Here is a 17,930-nt window from a genome sequence, read left to right on the forward strand (position 1 = left end):
CATGCTGTATTGTGTAAAAAGTCAAACAGAAAAGCTGGGTGTGTGCCTACAAAAAAAGTCAAACATGGAACTGCTGGGAGTGAATCTACTTCTAGAGGGTCAAACAGGCCGTCATGGACACGTAGTTGGTATATTAACGATCAGGAGATATTATTTTGATCGTACTTTTTTTTCTTTCTTTTTATCACGACGGAAACTTATTCCATGATTGGGTAGCGCGCGTTGGATAGAGCAATTCAAGAACCTCTCAATCCCATATTAAGCACACACGCACACTTTTTCTCTTTCTCCTTTTCACATTATCCACACTTCTCCGCTCCCAATAACAGATATTGGTGTCATGAGTAGCCAACAGAGATTGGCCGTTTATGTTTACTATTACCATTCACTTAAAACGGGGAACTTGAAAGTGTTTAAACACCATAAACAGACAATTGTGTAAAAAAAAAAAAAAATTAGAATAGCCAATGATGATTTTGCACACTTTTCTGCCAATCAGATTCGTTTTTTGGGGGATAGCCCATCTGATTTTTGCCATTCTTGATTTGGATAACAAATAAAAAAGCCTTCATGTTTATTTCGTTTCCCGACGCTAAGACAACTGTTTGTATCAGTCAACATTATGTTGCAAATCTACGTCATGCTTCTCTTGGAAACGATGATACTGTGCGGCGGTGATGTGCACCTCTCGTATTGCTGCGAGAAAAGGGCCTTTCAGAAATGCTTTTTGTTTTTTCAGAGTGCACCCGTTCATACAAGCTGAGACCTGGATAGAATAATCATAGCAATTTGAGTATGTATGCATATGTAAGATATATACTATCTCCAAATTGAGCTTAGTCATACGCTTTTTTTTTTTTTGAAAATAATCCTTTGTTTTTGGACAAATAGATCCCACATACACTTGGTTTCATTACATGACGACACCAGCCAAGTCTCCATTTTCGCTCGTTCACGAGTTGTTGATCCCATAGGACGGATCTTTCTTTTATAAGACGAGGAGATTTAAAACAAAAAAAAGGTCCCCTCAGCTTCCTCTTCTTTCCCTTTTTACTAAAGGAGTTACGTCGCCCTCTCTTATGATTCAACTTACTGCCGCCATATGCACAACCAGCATGCTATTGCTGCTAGTGACTTTCTTTTGCTTTTTCCTTTCGTGCCCTCCCGTTTCTTTTATCAGGTATCAGAAATTCGTCCAATAGAGATACATTTAAAAACTTTTTGAACAATCCAATGTCCATTAATGAAGAAATCAAATGGTTTACCCTTCACGATTCCCGTTGGTTGGATTCTTTGTCAATATCGATGCTGAGAATCAAACAAGGTACCGTTCTCATTGATAATCAACATTCCTGAATATAACATACAAGAATGAAAAGATAAAGAAAGACGGAAAAAAGGTGCTGTATATACAAATAGATAACCATGGACTGTGTGCATAGTGACAAAACTCCGAACAATTTAGTTTTTGCATAGGATGGTCTGTGCACACAGATCGTCGTCATACAGTTTTACCATGTACGACTTGTAACCGTAGCAAAAAAAAAAAAAAAAAAAAAAGAAAAAAAAAGCCAATGTTGGTTACTAATCCTCGGGATAGACAACTGTATCTTTTAGCCTGATCGCAGTCAATGATTGAAAAGCGCTCTTGTCTTATTAGATTTGAATTACTTGGAAATTGAACTGATTTTGAAACATCTGAAACTTCAGTTACCTGAATTTTAAATAGCCAAAAATAGGAACAGTTCAACAAAGAAAAAAGACAGCAGCTAGACGACACCGGGAGAGAGGGGAAAACTCATATAAAAAGGCCAAATTTTTTTTGGGTAACTTTCTTTGTTGAAAGATATCTTTTTTCATAAATCCTTTTCTTCATCATGCGTTTCTCCTCTATTGTCGTTACTTTTTCTTTGGTCGCTTCTGCCTTTGCTTTCCCCGCTCAAAAGGTAAGTGAATGAGAGATAGATGAGATCGTGTCTTCCAGCTTGTGACTCATAGATCCGTTATACGTGTTGTATAGAGAGGTGATTTGCCTACTGGTGACAATGTTGAAGATGGTGTCTATACCTCTTGTAACAGATCGGGTGTTTTTGCTTTCACCTTTGATGATGGACCCAACGAATGGTCTTGGGAATTGGCCAAGACCCTCCATGAACAAGGTGTGAAAGCTACCTTTTTCTTGAATGGCAATAACTGGGTGTAAGTTTGTTTTTGTTTTTTTTCGTTTATTGACAAGGGAAGAGTTTATGATGACTTGTGTGATGCTTATAATGATTACTATTTTTCTTTTAGTAACGTTGAAAAGGATACCCTTAAAACCTCTGATGGTGAAAAGACCTATATGGACGTGATCAAGCACTACAAGGATATGGGTCACCAACTTGCCAGCCACACCTACGAACACAGACAAATCATCGGTCTCAAAGAAGCCGACCTCGATTTCCAAATGAACAAAGAATCCGATATTATCTACAAGGCCGCTGGTGTCAGACCCGCTGTGATGCGTCCTCCTACCGGTTCTTATGATAAGAATTCTTTGGAAATCTTAAAGAAGCTTGGTTATTCTGCTGTCAACTGGGATATTGATACCTTGGATTGGCAAACACACGACTTTGATTATGAAACCAATGCCTATAAGCAAGTGATGGATGCCGATACCGATGATTCTCTTGGTCACATTGCTTTAGAACACGAAGTATATGAACAAACCGTCAAGCAATTAGTTCCTTGGGTTATCAAGTATGTCAAGTCTAAGGGTTATGAATTTGTGACCGTGGCAGACTGTATTGGTGTCGAACCTTACCAATAGATGTATATATACATATCATACATACATACTCATATCATCATTATCACCCACACGCATCTCAGTCGCGCTTTGTCTCTGTCTCTCCTTCCTTATGACACGCGATCTTTTTTTGTAATTTTTAATACTTTTGCCACTGAGCAACCGTTTCCTTATTCTTATTTTTGTCTGTTCTTTTTCTACAATGTAATTATCATGTTTGTTAATAAATGTTCTGCATTTTTCTTGGAAGCTGTTTTCAGAAAGTCGACTCAACAAATATCGAATAGTTTACATGAAAAAGGTCCGTTTCCCGTCTTTTTTTTTTTTTTGAAAAGCGATCTGTGCGTTAAAAAAGACAGCACGGTGTAACATTCTAGACCCACATTCGGTTTTGCGCGCTTGGTCGGTGGTTTCTTTTTTTGGAGGTTTTTTTTTTCGACAAACCACCCTGTGCCTTCAAGCAAAGGAATACATCTTGTGATTTTTTAACGAAAAACGCGTCGTATAGATCTTTCTGGTTTTGATTGTTCTCTCACAGTTACTCGTCACGTCATCAGTATGCCGTCTAAAAATATCAATTGAACGTTCTAATTTTAGCTCCAGAGAGATCTCCCCTTTGATACCAGGAAATCAGTCATTGGCTACCAATTCATTGTCCTTTACCACCGCACGTCTTTTCTGTTCTCGAACATTCTTTTTTTTTTTCCTCACTGCAAACGCTTCCACTTGGGTTGACACTTTCAATGTTATCATTAATAATTACGCCTAGGTGGCCCACATTGTATGGAAACATCACTAACCAACAGCGTCTGTCTACCTTATTTATTAGGGAAAAGTGTCTTTATTCTATAAAAAAGTTTTCCATAAAAAAGATTCCGTTTTATTCTCAGTATTTTTGTTTCCCACTCTTTGGTTTTGACAACAGCAAATTCCTCCATTTGCCATATCCCGAATGGCATGAGAATGGGAAATGGTCTTTCTATTTTTAGCAACATGGATATCATCATCTTTTTAACAGCGAAGTTTTCTCGTCATTTTGCAGGAGCTCATTGACAACCTTTTTAAAAAGAAAGTGAGTGATTGTATTGTACCATGAATTTGCGTTACACAAAAAGGAGAGAGAAAAAAGCAGTGGTCAAAGGAAAACTGAAATTCGCATAAATGTTGGTTATTGGCATCCGATGTTGGCTTATCCCGCAAATCGCTATAGAAAAAAGAGCATAGATTTCACTTGCATTTCAGGTGATGGATCTGTAATGCCTCTCCTCTCTTTTATCGCACTTTTTCCCGCTTGAACGGGAAACTGTATTCAGCAGAGTCTCTTCTTCTTTGTAATAGGAAAGTTTTCTATCTGTCTCCCGGATCTCTTTGAAAAAAGAAAAACCAAGGGAACTTAAAATTTTTCTTTTCACCAGGATTACAGTATTTTAGGTTTCATAAGAGACGATTTCGAAAATTTTGTGGACGAAGTTGGTACCTTAATTGGGACGTTTCTTTTTTTTTAGTGGACTATAGATTTTTGATTTTAGACGAACTGGGCTTTTACGGTAGACGAAATATTTTGAGTAGATTTCGTTTGCTTTAAAATAAACACATCCCTGCAACATGAATTACATAAATTATAATCCTGCAAGTGAGCCTATGCTTTCCGAAAATACTTTTGCTATGGACTTGGATGAAATTGCTGTTACTTTCGGGCAAATGGAGAAGATCGTCGACTATGATGAAATGCAGCGGCGCCCTGTAGTCGATGATGCGAAAATGGAAGAAGCTGTTGAAGAATTAACAACAGAATTCAGCACTGTCGCATTAACGGATAAGTCCAAGAAGCGCAAGCAATATAGTGAGCACAGCATTAGACGGTTGATTCACTTAATCCAAGAGGCTGGGCTTACAGTTCCCAAAGCTGCGGTTGAGTGTGACATTCCGAGGTTCACCGCTTATAAGTTTTCAGATCAGTGGAATGTTAGTGATGGTACAGTCCTTCCTGGTAGCAAGCCAAGAACCGGCATCTCTCGACCAAAGAAGCTTTTTGCAGAACATACTGAGTTTCTTATAGCATTATTTGATGCGAGACCTTTGACAACAATTCAAGCTGCAAGACAGGAGCTCTGTGCGAAATTTGAAGGTTTGAGTAGACGTCTCAAAAATCTGGTTTGTACTGTCCATTCATATGGCAGCTTTGTTTAAATCCAACGCTAAATTACTGTATCGGATCAAATTTTTCAATATCTGCGTATTTTTTAAATGTGACATTAAACGCGTAAATCATACTGTTATTATAAATGTTGTTAAACGAAATGTTATGTTGCCAAAATTTAGTGATCATTCTTATCTTTCACCTTTTTCAATTATTTTCTTCTCTTCTTCTTTTCTTTCACTTCATTACCTTCAAACCAACGTCATTTTCTACACACATGTACAAGACAATCATCATAGATAAAATCAATTCAGTGAAAGAAAATTATACCAAGAAGGAAAATCCGTCCGGTAATGGCATATCACTATACAGTGTGTAGTTTGAGACATTAGTAACCTTATTGTACACTTTTCAGAGCATACCAAATGTAAGGACTGTAATGATTTGGGTCACTTTAATAAAAATTACCCGGGATGCAAGTACCATAAAGCTATATCCGCCGATGATGGTAAGTTGAGCCTCGACCTGCCTTTAGCCACACAAGCCAAGTAATAGACCATATCTTCCACATATAGTTGGGACTCGCAATAAGAAGAGAAAACAGAGCGCCAGTGTTAAAGCAGAGAAGAAAGCAGTGAAAAAGAAGAGAACAGCATCACAGGCTGTAGAGTGTTCCAGTTGTGGGAATGATGACCATGCTTCTCCTCGTTCGCCTCTTTGTCCTAATCACATACAATCAAAGGACGAGGCCATTTCATCTGTCCTTGGCCATGATTCTACTGTTTTTGCAAGGAAGCTTCCTATCGACAGTGCCGTTTTACCACAGTTTCGTGAAAAGTTCAAGGAAAAGGTCATCTCCTGCTGCAAGGTCATCAGAGCTATAGTGTTTCGCTGCCAGCTATTTGTTAATGCCTACCTCGTGCATAATAAGAATGCCATTCCTTCAGAAGTCTTCACACAGCAATTTTGGTATTCTGTTGGACAACTCGTTACGGGCAAAAAGGTTACTCACAAGAAGGCGCTGAACGACGACATCAAAAATTATTTTGATGACTTTAAGGAAAAGCATCCGACAATAGTAATCAGTCAGAGTTTCACTAAAGGTTACAGCCACTGTCTCACAGAAGCCGCCAAGGAGATAAGCGTTTCGTATACTAACTCTATTGTTGAGCTTTTTGAACAACGAGTGCTTAAATATCTAACCTATAAGCTGCAAAACATGTTTGTTGTGCGTATTGTTATCACTACTATAATTTCGATTTCTTAGTTTCTAACCATTTGTATTTGCTTTATAATAATCAGAGCATGAAGAAGACCGACGCAGTGGAAATATCAAAAGAATACTGCTACCAAGTAATTTGCAAAGGCGAACCCAACTGGCCTGATAGAATCATGCTTAGTAAAGAAGACAAAAGCAAGATAGAGATGCTATGCAAAAGCTTTGAGAAACTTATAACGGAAAAGGTTACGCTGCTTTCCTTATCATCCGATCCCGCCAAGTTTACCAAAGCATTATGGCACATCCTATCCTCGTATGAAAAGGAACATGACGAACATGCAGCTTACGATGTCCGTAGATTACCGTTACCGAAGCGCTTCTTCCCTTTCCCTCTGCCTTCGCTCCATTGGCGTTTCATCTCCATAAGCGTCAACTCGCTCCTTCCATTCATGTTTCCCGGTACAGCTCCGAAAGGCTATACAAATCAACTCGAAAAGTTTTATCAAGTGTTCAGCTTTAAGAAGATGGGATTTGATAGGTAAAAAAAAAAAAAAAAAAAAAAAAAAAAAAAAAAAAAAAAAGGTTTGGCAGAAATGTTGTCATTAGTATTTACTGAATTTCATTTTTTGTGACAACAGTTTGAATGACCTCAAGACAAGCCAAGAGACCCTATTCCGTAATATCGTCCGCTCGGATGGCTTCACTGTCGACTTTATTTTTAGTAAGAAGAGGAAATCAAAAGAAGAGAAAACCATCGAAGACCATCGGTTGACTTTGGAAGATTTTGATTATGCCGAAGTCGAATCTGGTTATAGACCCTGCTTCATTGATCCTGGTAGAAGAGACGTTTTCACAGCAGCAATTGGGATAGACGTAACGAAGCACCAGGTGCGAAGCTGTTCTACCAAAGAATACTACCATATGACTGGTAGCACCAGGTACTCTGCAAGGCTAGAGAAGAAGAAAGCTGGTACCATAAAGAACATCGAAAGTGATATACCAACTGCCAAGACAGGCTCCAAAGCCCAATATCACTGTTATGCAGCATACATCCTACAGCACTTGGAAGTCTTGTTTTCTTTCTACGGTGATGACACTGCCAAAGATCGATTTCATTTATACCAAGGACGGAAACGTGCAGCAGCCAAAATGGTAAATATGCTAGTTAATGGCAGTACAAAGTATAATGGGGATCTCAGATTGAAGAAGAGAGAAGAAAAAGAAAAGAAGGGTTCAAAGAAGAAGAACAATGGCAAGGCGGTTTCTCAGAAAAGAAGAAAAAAGAAGAAGAAAGGAGCACCAGAGAAAAAGAGTATAAAAGAAGGGACGCCAGAAGTTAAAATGGAATTAGATAAGAAAGATAGGTAAAGTTCATAAGCAATCATCATCAACAACTTATAGAAAGTAACATGTTTTTTGTAATAGTAGTTCAAATGCCAAATGGAGGCCCCAACCTTTCAGTGTCGGTGATGTCAAAAAAGTGCCTCTCATTGTATTTGGTAATGGTATGTTCGCTAAAGACAATGTCGCATTGAAGGGTCACCGATGTGGAACGGTGGGTGTTTTGTGGCGTGCACTAAAGCGACGTGAAGCAAGCGGAGACTTGGTAGTACTTGAAATTGATGAATACAAGACATCCAGAATATGCTCCTGCTGTTCGAACGATACTTTGGAGAGGTTGAAAGGCGTTGAGACTTGCAGTATACTTGTTTGTAAGACATGCCATATACTGTGGAATCGAGACGTCAATGCTGCTAAGAATATGATGAAAATTAGTTGTGCTATTTGGAAGGCTTTAGGAAGGCCAAAAGAATTCACGCGGACAAAAATATAAAATCTTCCTCTCCCTCAACATCGCTGGAACGAACCCAGTTTGATAATTACAGGTAAAAAGAATGAAAACCTTATACTTTCTAGTGTTGTGCAAACTGTCTAACATTTTATTCTTAACGGTCTACTATTATCTTACATCCGCTTAAACTTAATTTCCTTATCGTCTAAAAATTTTGTGTGTGTTGTCCAAATCTAAAGTTAATAAACTGTAGTATGAATAAAAACTCTCACTTGTTGCTGGATATGAAAGGCCTCTCTCCATTGGTGTAGAGAAGCGTTATTTTTAAACAGGTTTAAAAATAGTCTTTTACGTAGAATGTCATTTGAATTTCCGCCAAGAAGACATAGACTTTAGCTAAACGTAGTGGCTAATGAAAGAATAAAAAAGCTGCTGTCCTTTTTAAATCATAAATAAGGTCACAACGTAGAATACGGATGAGAAATATAGAACTGTTTTCTTGCACGTGTGTCTGTATACAGGACAAGAAGCATAACCTCTATAAAGAGGCAAAAATACACAGTTATCGACACGTGTCAAAAAAAAAGATCAACAATGGATTATCTACGTCTATGTAAATTCCTCAAAGACGCATCTTATCATCTCACCGGCTATAAGCTTGATTTCCCTGACGCTGTCAAGCAACTATTAATAGTGCGATGACCCCTTTTATCTAGAGTCCTACGTGAACTCTCTTAGAATGGAGGGTGGATCGTATTGATGTCGACATGATAGATATATAAGTAAGAATGAAACTTATTAGTTTATTTGTATAAAAATAGGTCACTGTTTTTAACCTTTGTTTGGTGATTTTTGTTTACAAATCGCTGTAGTATGGCTCAGCAAGCAACTCGTTTCCTGTACAGGATGCATTTCACAAGCCGCGTTCCTTTGGATGTTTGGGTTTTTAAATAGGCGCTGTGAGATTAGTAAACAAAGAGTAAAAATAAACATCTCCACGTAGACACAGAAAGAGATATAAAGAGACGTACTTTTGGTCTTTCTTTTCCTCTTCATTCCTGCTTTTTTCCAAACCAAAAAGATTACAAACATGCATACCTCTGCTTTAATTCTCAGTCTTTTTGCGGCTATGGCTTTCGTCTCCGCGAAACCTCACGGAGTCAAGACTTACTCTAGCTGTAAGAAACCAGGTACCTTTGCTTTGACTTTTGACGATGGACCTTACAAATACTCTTGGGATCTCGCTGAATACTTGCATAAGGAAGGTATCAGAGCTACTTTCTTCACCAATGGTCTCAATGCTGTGTAAGTATAAACAAATGTTTGATAATCAAAAAAGAAATGGCTGTTCGTTCTCACCGCGTTTACGATAGTGATGTCCTTCACGATAAGATCAAGACAAAGGACGGTAAAAAGACTTACTTGGAACTTCTCCAACACCACGTCGATATGGGTCATGAAGTAGGTAGCCACACCTACGAACACAAAGATCTTGAAGGTCTCTCTGAAGACAAGGTCGCCGAGCAACTCGATAAGCAATCCGATATCATTCATAAAGCTATTGGTAAGCGTCCTCGTTTGTTCAGACCTCCTGAAGGTGTCTACGATGCTGTGGCCGAAAAGCTTCTCAAAGAACGTGGTTATGTCAACGTTTTATGGGACGTGGATACCAAGGATTGGAAGTTGAAGGGTCTCAAGTACTCTCAAGACCGTGTCATGAAGGCCCTCCACAAGAAAGATGCAAAGAGAAACGGTCATATCTGTCTTGAGCACGATATTCATAAGCCCACAGTTGAAGAACTTATTCCTTGGTTGATCAAATACGTCAGAGATCAAGGTTATGAATTTGTTCCTATCTCTGAATGTATCGGTGAAGAACCCTACCAATAATTTCTTTCGCCCTTTTCTTCCTTATCAGCAATAGCAGGTCTATCATTTACCAACCCATTCATCATCATCTTGATTACCTTCTGTCATTCTATACTCGCCCATACCACCCTCCTATTCATCTTTTTTGTACGTAAAAAAGACATATTCCCTTCACCATGCCTATCCCATCTTTGCGCAAGTTCACTGTAAAAGCTTCATTGTATAAATCATAGTAAAAAAAACAAACAATACATATAAGGCTAAACTAACTATGTAACGTGTAGTTTACTGTACTTTTTGTTATCAGTCATACCTACTACGGTTCTGTTGATGAGAAACAAAAAAAAAAAAAAAAACATACACACACACACACACACACATAAAAAAGGAACAGCAAAACGTGTATGCAGCTCTTTAGGAAAATGGACCACCCAACCAATTTGGAATCTTTTTTATCTTTTGTTGAAACCGAGACAGGCAGCAGTAGTAAAATAGATGCTGGCTATCTTTTTTCTTTTCCGGCGAAAGACCAAAGCACAAAAAGGGATAGATCGGTTTCACTCTTCTTGGATGAGACTTCCACATCGCTTACTTGTTTGTTTCAACAAACACACTGTATTTGTTCTGTTAAACAGGCTCTTTTTGTATAAATAAGAGATAGCGGATCATGAAAAAGATGGGTGCGCTTATAGCTCATATCAACACTAGGTGCTTATTCAATTTCGCATTCTCAGTAAAGATGATTTAGTCCGAGGAAGAATTCGTAAACAAGCGTCTCCAGCTCCCTCTTGTAAAAGAAATCAACACGGATTTGACATGACCATGGTTAATGCCAAATATTCATTGATTAAAAGTTATAACCCCTTCCCCCTCTCTCAAACACACACACACACACAAGCATACGTACAATATTTCAAAAAGAAAGTGTCCCAATCTTCAAATAAAGCTTTCTTGAAATGTGCCTGACTTTACACCAAAGCGTCGCAAAATGAAGACAATTGCTTCTGTACATCACGTATTTGGTGGTGGTAGGATAGGGGAGGGGGTTCCCTGCCAATTAAACATTAAAAAAGTTTAAAATGCGAAAGCAACCTACAACACATGGAATAGAAAATAATAAAAACTTATCATTCAATACATGTACAGACATTGTCTACATGCTTTAACAGATGCAATACACTCTATAGTGACATTTCAAAACGGAAAGGCTTTTATAACGCTGATAAAAGTAGCAAGTGATGGAGTAACAACAACAACAGCATAATCCTCTATCCCATTGTTTAGCTATGTATACACACTTTGAGAATAAAAGTTCTATCTCACACACTTTTGTCCTAGACCTCATCAAATTGACTCGTTTCTCGTTTTATCAATAAGTTGACCCTCGATTACAGTTTCGAGCTATGATAATATTACTTTACATATTTTCATTAAGGGACTCCCACATCCGTAGTACTGTTTGTCCAAACAATGCACGTTCATCATAGTCGGTTACTTTCACGTCATCAACCAATTCTACTTTTACGGTGTGAATCATGCACTCATCCGTGTCTTAAGCTCTCTTTTCTTCATTCCTTCTTATTGGCAACTCAAATCTCTAAATAATGTCCGATAACTCTATACGATAGAACCCTTGTAGAAGGGAGAAGGCTATTTACGCACACAGACATGTGGCGAAAAAAATACCATCTAGGCACAGAAAATGTCCAGAATCTTTTCTATGCTGATTTGGCTAAACTCACAAAAATGCCGCTGATGCAATCTCTCTCTCTCTCTCTCTCTCTCTCTCTCTCTCTCTCTCTCTCTCTACTGTCTCTATCTCTGTCTCTAACTCTCTGAGTTTCTTACTTTCTCTTTTGATCTCATGCATAGGATAATTTCAACAAATAAACACAAGAAATCTCTCTTTTCTCCTTTCATATTTTAAAGTACAATAAAGGGCCTCCTAAAAAATGCTTAGGATAAAAACCGATGAGATGAATTATTTGACCTATTAAATGTGTATAGTCCTTCATTCACTCTCTTTTTTTTAATCTTCATCTTTTGTGCTTTCCTTACCATTGCCCTTTTGATCCATATTACACATCATGAAGATAACAGCCACCGTCTTGCTGTTGGCATATACTGCGGGTACAGTGCTTGCTTTGAACCCAATTGTTATCAAAGGCACAAAATTTTTCGACTCTGTCACCAAAGATCAGTTCTTTATCAAAGGGTATCATAAGAAAAAGACAGTGGAAGGAAGGATTCCAACCGTCAATAGCTGATGGGCACTGACTTGTTTTTTTTTTCTTAGTGTGGCCTATCAGCCTCGAGGAAATATAAAAGAAGCAACAATGGATCCTCTAGCAGATGCAGCTGCTTGTGCAAGAGATGCGCCATTAATGGCTAGACTAGGGACCAACGTTGTTCGTGTCTACGAGGTAAATCGATAGAACGTATTTCCTTATTCATTACCCCCACTGTACCAACCCTCTTTCTTTCTCTTTTTCTCTGTATCTTTTCTCTCTCTCATGATATCTCCTTTAGGTCGATCCCCGAAAGAACCACGACGCGTGTATGAAATCATTTTCAAGTGCTGGCATTTACTTGTTATTGGATATAGCTACACCTCAGAACTCAATCAACCGAAACCAACCAGAATACGGTGTGCAACTTTATAACGCCTACAAACTGACGGTAGATGCCTTTTCTCGATACGACAATGTCATTGGTTTTATTGCAGGCAATGAAGTGACAAACGACAAAACCAATACGGTCGCGTCCGCTTACGTGAAAGCCGCCCTTCGTGATATCAAAGCCTACATCAAAACTACAAAGTCCCGAGCCATTCCAGTAGGTTATGCAAGTAACGACGATGAATTTATCCGTGATGCTATCAAGGATTATTTTGCTTGTGGTGACGAAGAGAGTCAAGTAAACGAAAAAAAAAAAAAAAAAAAGTACACTAAACATGTTTCATTATGGAAAAACTCATTCCTCTCTGTCCGTCCACCCTCATAGGCTGACTTTTATGGTATGAATTTATATGAATGGTGCGGTGAATCCTCTTTTGAAAAATCAGGCTTCAAGGAAAGAACACAAGAATTTTCAACATACAACAAACCTGTCTTTCTCTCGGAATATGGCTGTAACCTGGTGACGCCTCGCCCCTTTTCCGAAGTGGCCGCTATTTACGGCCCTGACATGACGAATGTCTGGTCTGGCGGCGTCGTCTACGAATGGACGCAAGAGAACAACCGATATGGTTTGGTAAAGATATCCGACAACGGGGCAGCCGAAGTGCTGACCGATTACAAGTACCTGAAAGCCCAAATCGATCAAATCAGGCCAGTCGGCGTCAAGATGGACCAATACAACGAGCAAAGACAAGCACCCGACTGTCCTGCCCAGACCGAGAACTGGAAAGCGTCTGTTCAATTGCCACCCACGCCTTCCGAAGGTGCATGCGAATGCATGGTGCAGAATTTGAATTGTGTGGCGTCTGACAAGATTGCCAACACGGCTGCTGTGGGCAGCAGTGGTGTCGTGACCAGCAGTAGTGTTAACAGTACCCTGGGCGGCCAATTAGATACCATGTGCGGTTTGGTGTCCTGCCAAGACATAGCAGGCGACGGCGAGAAGGGTGTCTATGGCGCCTTTTCCTTCTGTTCACCAAGAGACAAACTTAGCTGGCTGTATAACCTCAAGGCAAAAGAATTGATGAAGACACAGCCAAAGACAGCTTGTTACTACAACGGTTTTGGCCAAGAGATTTATCCCAAGCGCAATGATCTCGCCACTTGCGCTCATGTGGCACCCAACTTGAGTGGTGTGTTGGATAATAAAGCAAATCCCTCAGATGCTCATTCTGTCGCATCCAGTGCCTACAACCCATTCACCTCTGCACATTATGGAGACGCTTTCGTGGCTTCCATTATTTGTCTTCTTGCTGCCATATTTTTCATGTAATTAGATCATCTATTTTATTTCTTTATTTTTCTATAGAATAAAAAAAAAAAAAAAAAAAGGAACTGCATACCTTATTCTCATCATCGTTATCTTATGATACGTCAGTCTAGGTCACTCTTTTCTTTATTAGTATAGGCAGGGGAAAAAAAGGAATAGATCGCAAAGCTTCGAGGGACCAAATTGCTTTGAATGACAACGTACCCACTAAACCAAAATAGGTGCCATTTCCATAGCAATGAGAAGCCCAGGTAAATCCTGAGCTAAGTTCCCTATCAGTATCGTACTGTTCGTTTTCATCTCTAATACTTCCTCTCTTTCTCTCTCTCATCAGCAAAGAAGTGATCAAAGACCTTCATCTTGACTTCTTTTCTTGTCTATGTATTAGTATGTGTGGTATATTGATTTATTCTATAGTCTCGTTTTGAAGCGCTTTTTTTTTGTGAGAATGACCCACTTCACTTTACTTTCTCATACTAATGAATAGCAACAAATCTCTTTCATGCTGTTTGAAATACATGAAAAGAGTTTTATTCAGATTCGGTTTTTTAGGGTAAAGTGAGCATCTATAAACTCATTTATTTTAGAGATCATCGTCAATTAAATCAATTGCTTTGGAGTATGCTTGACTTATCCCTAATTTATTACTTGCTCTTTCTTGACCATCCTGTAGCACGTTCAATATACGCACTTTTTCTGTTTCTGTCAGCGATGGGTGTTCGGCAGAACCACTCGTGGTACTCGTCGTACTTCTTTTAATGACGGAGCACCATGCAAATTCCATGGCTTCAAAATATTCTTTATACTCATGGGTATCTGTATCTTCCACAAAGGCCTCACAAAAATCATGAAAGTCGCCCGTATAATTCAAAAGACGTTGTACAACCACTGGCGTTGACCTCAAGTGGATCGTGTTGAGAATAACAGGCGCAAAATCTTGCCACAAATCCGGTAATGTCTCGTAGCCTCCCAACTTCTCTGCCCTTTTCAAATTCGATTGACTTCATTTAGGAGGGCGAGAAGAGGAGCGGATCACAACTTTTCTCTTTTTACCTTTTCCGAAATTTCCTTATGACTTTTGTATATGCTTCCTCTATCCTTTCAATCTTTCTTTCCTCTAATGACTCTTCTGTCACGTGATTCTCTTCCATTTGGGTTTTGTCTTTTCTTCTTTACTCTTGCTGCAATAATACGCACGCAAAAATTGTTGAAAAAGAAAAAAGAACAGAAGAAAGAGACCACCTTATGCAAATAGAGAAAAATTAAAAAAAGTCATTCCTGTCAAAAAAAGAAAGGTTGGTAAAACTCCGCTGTCTCACTGAAAAAGAAGGCTTCTCGCACGCCTGCCCATCCCCACCCCACATTTTTTCATTGAACACTTGTATGAAAAAAACCATCGACATAGACAGAAAAAAAAAACCACCATTTAAATGTGTTTATTTGTTTAAATATTATTGATACAAGGAAGCAGGGAGATATACAATTCTATAAAAGTCAAGATAATATAATAATTTACAGAGTTTGAAAAAGGGAAAGGAAGGGCTATGAGATGAAATAAGAAGGATAGATTATTTTGTCATATCGTTAGGTTTTTTAATGTTTTTCATGATGGCCTAGGCCCTCAACCACATCTAACGTTTGAGAGGAGGGGTTTTCATGCATCAAAGAGTTACTATTTACAACGACCGTAGGAGACTCACTACTGCTGAAACCGCCATGTTCAGTAGCATCACTCAGTTCAGTAGCCTCACCTTGACCCGGCACTTGCGGCTCATCTAAATCCATTTCATCTTGATGCCAGTCAAAGTCTTTTTCACCACGAGCTCTTGCTATCAGGTAGCGGATCCACAAAGGAACAAAGGAACGACCGAGCACAGCCGTCCACCAGTCTTCACGTTGAGAATAGTCAGGATGAATACGTCCACCCGACACCTTATCCACAATTAAGACAAAACCATTGATGATAATGTAAGCAATAATACCGCCAATGACACCGTAAGCGATGGAATAAGTAAAAGGCATCACCGCCATCGTGATAAACGAAGGAATAGCATCCCCAGGATAATCCCAGTTGATATTACGTGCACTTGAAGTCATCATTGAGCCTACCAGAACCAAGGCGGGCCCGGTCGACCAAGGAGGGAAACTGGCAAAGATAGGTGAAAAGAAAATGGACACAAAAAAGCCAAATGCAACCGAAATGGCGGTAAGGCCTGTACGTCCACCTTCAGCAATACCTGCACCGGATTCCACAAAAGTGGTGCAAGAGGAGGTACCGAAGCAGGAGCCAATAGTAACACAGCAGGCATCGGTCAAGAACGCACGCGTGGAATGCTCGAAATCGCCCGACTTGTCGGTAAAACCACCATAACGGGCCATTGAGTACATGGTACCTGTGGTGTCCAAAATATCGACATAAAGGAAAGTAATCAAAGCAATCCAGATATCTTTTGAGCTGAGGTTGAAATCAAAGTTTCCTAGGACATGCTTGAGCTTGTTGACGGTAACGACCTTTTTGAAAAAATCAAACATTTCGTTGCCAGACGGTGTGTAAGGGAAATAAGTGATGGGGCTGTTTCGAGGCCAGGCTGTAATGGCAATGACCACGATGCCGATCAAGATGGCACCACGCACACGATACATCAACAACAATGCCATCAACAATAGACCAAGAATACCCATATACATGGTGCCTGATTCCATATGGCCCCATTGACAGACACCGTTGGCATCCAGCGCTGCTTTAGGACAGCCACCTAATTCAACCAAAGTAGATAAATTCAAAGTGACAAGACCGATACCGGCCGAGGACTGTAAACCAATGAAGCAAAGGTAGAGACCGATACCACACCCCATGGCCACTTTGATACTCATTGGGATCAAACGTGCAAACCATTGACGCACACCAAAGAGAGACAAAATAAAGAAAATGATGCCTTCGATGAACACAGCAGCCAAAGCGGTTTGGTAAGAAACATTACCGGAACCGTGATAACCGACAATCGTATATGTGAAATAAGCATTCAAACCCATACTACATGTATATAAAAAAGAGGATCAATAAACCCATAGCCTAGTGGACTCCATTCTCTCTATCTTTCCATATCTATAATAAGCTAATTTACCCAGGTGCCATACCCAATGGCAAATTTGCAAAAACACCAATAAGAACACTTGAAATCATAGCCACGATGGATGTAGCCATAATCAGATCCAATTTGACTTCATATAAACAAGACATATATTCTTGATTATTATCGCAGGTAGGATCCTCGGGTGTAGGCGTGCAAACACAAGGACCACCACTTTCAGAAATGATGGAGGCATTCACAGAAATAATGTAAGCCATAGCAAAAAAGACAGTGAGACCGGCACGTATTTCAGTAAGAAATCGAGTGCCTTTTCTTTCTCTTCTATGCCCGGATCCTTCTAATTGAAAGTGTTTGCCAATCCTTGACCTGGCAACTGCATTATTTATTCTTTCTGCCCAATTCGACTTCATTGTTTGATGACTGAAATAGGATGGTGGGGAATAAATAAAAAATGAATAATTTCACTCGACTTTTGTTTCCAATCGTTTCTTCAATAGGGAAAAAAAAAACTATTGTAGTCGTCGTGTATTCAAAGGCGTCGATGCTATTGAAGAAGGTGGAAGGTTTTGACGTTAATAAACGTAGAGAAAAAGAACAAACTAGTTTCCAAGCAAAAGGAATTCTTATAAAAAAAATGTCGTGGTGCAAAGATTGGAAAATTTTTTTTATTGGTGCCGTTCAATCAGAAACAAATAATGCGCTGAAAGCGGTCTGTGTCCGCAAGTGTGTGTACCTCGGGTCATTTATGGAATGGTATCTTTTTTTTTTGCCCACCTTGGTTTTTCTGTCAAAAAGATGAATAAAGTTAACTTTCGGTTACACGTCCATCCAATTCAACTGTCAAATACACGAATTACATAAATATAGACCATGTGGCATTGTTATGTTTCGAGAAAGTCATAATGCTACATACTTCTATTTTATAGATGCTCTATTGTAGGCATACATCAAATGGAAGAAAATTTCGAAGGAATGAATGAGTCATGATAAAGAGATAATCATGAAAAAAAAAAAAAATTAAAAAAACTCAGCTTCCACCGTTTGTCCTCGATCCTTTTATTTATCCTTTTCTATAACATAGA

The 17,930-nt window shown here is 39.1% G+C and overlaps 8 protein-coding genes across 8 annotated transcripts; 6 read left to right on the forward strand and 2 right to left on the reverse strand.

The window, feature by feature from the left end:
* Positions 1 to 2,095: 2,095 nt before the first annotated feature.
* BDF20DRAFT_818542 (uncharacterized protein) lies at positions 2,096 to 2,809 on the forward strand (the record flags this gene model as incomplete). Its single annotated transcript, XM_053077381.1, has 2 exons — positions 2,096 to 2,199; positions 2,293 to 2,809. Coding segments are annotated over 2 exons (621 nt in total), but the record flags the coding sequence as incomplete, so codon positions are not given.
* A 1,854-nt stretch (positions 2,810 to 4,663) lies between these two features.
* Positions 4,664 to 4,846, forward strand: BDF20DRAFT_810439 (uncharacterized protein; the record flags this gene model as incomplete). The annotated part of the gene is made up of 1 exon (XM_053076599.1): positions 4,664 to 4,846. A coding segment is annotated over one exon (183 nt), but the record flags the coding sequence as incomplete, so codon positions are not given.
* Positions 4,847 to 5,718: 872 nt separating this feature from the next.
* BDF20DRAFT_937706 (uncharacterized protein) lies at positions 5,719 to 6,691 on the forward strand (the record flags this gene model as incomplete). The annotated part of the gene is made up of 2 exons (XM_053084769.1): positions 5,719 to 6,156; positions 6,231 to 6,691. Coding segments are annotated over 2 exons (897 nt in total), but the record flags the coding sequence as incomplete, so codon positions are not given.
* A 125-nt stretch (positions 6,692 to 6,816) lies between these two features.
* On the forward strand, positions 6,817 to 7,515 carry BDF20DRAFT_818144 (uncharacterized protein; the record flags this gene model as incomplete). The annotated part of the gene is made up of 1 exon (XM_053077326.1): positions 6,817 to 7,515. A coding segment is annotated over one exon (699 nt), but the record flags the coding sequence as incomplete, so codon positions are not given.
* A 1,514-nt stretch (positions 7,516 to 9,029) lies between these two features.
* Positions 9,030 to 9,829, forward strand: BDF20DRAFT_818001 (uncharacterized protein; the record flags this gene model as incomplete). The annotated part of the gene is made up of 2 exons (XM_053077309.1): positions 9,030 to 9,244; positions 9,313 to 9,829. 2 exons carry the CDS (start codon positions 9,030 to 9,032, stop codon positions 9,827 to 9,829), a joined length of 732 nt encoding a protein of 243 aa, XP_052937331.1.
* A 1,764-nt stretch (positions 9,830 to 11,593) lies between these two features.
* On the forward strand, positions 11,594 to 13,776 carry BDF20DRAFT_864993 (Glucanosyltransferase-domain-containing protein). The gene is made up of 4 exons (XM_053080767.1): positions 11,594 to 12,023; positions 12,105 to 12,231; positions 12,338 to 12,724; positions 12,812 to 13,776. The coding sequence occupies exons 1-4, from the start codon at positions 11,896 to 11,898 to the stop codon at positions 13,757 to 13,759; spliced, it is 1,590 nt and encodes a 529-aa protein (XP_052937332.1). The 5' UTR covers positions 11,594 to 11,895; the 3' UTR covers positions 13,760 to 13,776.
* Positions 13,777 to 14,187: 411 nt separating this feature from the next.
* BDF20DRAFT_864999 (uncharacterized protein) lies at positions 14,188 to 15,038 on the reverse strand. The gene is made up of 2 exons (XM_053080768.1): positions 14,810 to 15,038; positions 14,188 to 14,739 (listed from the first exon to the last, which is right to left on the reverse strand). Exons 1-2 carry the CDS (start codon positions 14,905 to 14,907, stop codon positions 14,340 to 14,342), a joined length of 498 nt encoding a protein of 165 aa, XP_052937333.1. The 5' UTR covers positions 14,908 to 15,038; the 3' UTR covers positions 14,188 to 14,339.
* A 6-nt stretch (positions 15,039 to 15,044) lies between these two features.
* Positions 15,045 to 17,258, reverse strand: BDF20DRAFT_937724 (permease family-domain-containing protein; the record flags this gene model as incomplete). The annotated part of the gene is made up of 3 exons (XM_053084770.1): positions 15,045 to 15,298; positions 15,521 to 16,790; positions 16,882 to 17,258. The coding sequence occupies 3 exons, from the start codon at positions 17,256 to 17,258 to the stop codon at positions 15,269 to 15,271; spliced, it is 1,677 nt and encodes a 558-aa protein (XP_052937334.1). The 3' UTR covers positions 15,045 to 15,268.
* Between the last annotated feature and the right edge of the window lie 672 nt (positions 17,259 to 17,930).

The sequence above is a fragment of the Mycotypha africana genome (genome assembly GCF_025528875.1).
Source record: "Mycotypha africana strain NRRL 2978 chromosome Unknown BDF20scaffold_4, whole genome shotgun sequence".
NCBI lineage: Eukaryota > Fungi > Mucoromycota > Mucoromycetes > Mucorales > Mycotyphaceae > Mycotypha > Mycotypha africana.

Coding starts and splice junctions, on each gene's coding strand:
- BDF20DRAFT_864993 (XM_053080767.1), top strand. CDS start 11,896: ATGAAGATAACAGCCACCGTCTTGCTGTTGGCATATACTGCGGGTACA. Junction 12,024..12,104: donor GATCAGTTCTTTATCAAAGG/GTATCATAAGAA, acceptor TTTTTTTCTTAG/TGTGGCCTATCAGCCTCGAG. Junction 12,232..12,337: donor ACGTTGTTCGTGTCTACGAG/GTAAATCGATAG, acceptor TATCTCCTTTAG/GTCGATCCCCGAAAGAACCA.
- BDF20DRAFT_864999 (XM_053080768.1), bottom strand. CDS start 14,907: ATGGAAGAGAATCACGTGACAGAAGAGTCATTAGAGGAAAGAAAGATT. Junction 14,740..14,809: donor ATAAGGAAATTTCGGAAAAG/GTAAAAAGAGAA, acceptor GAATTTGAAAAG/GGCAGAGAAGTTGGGAGGCT.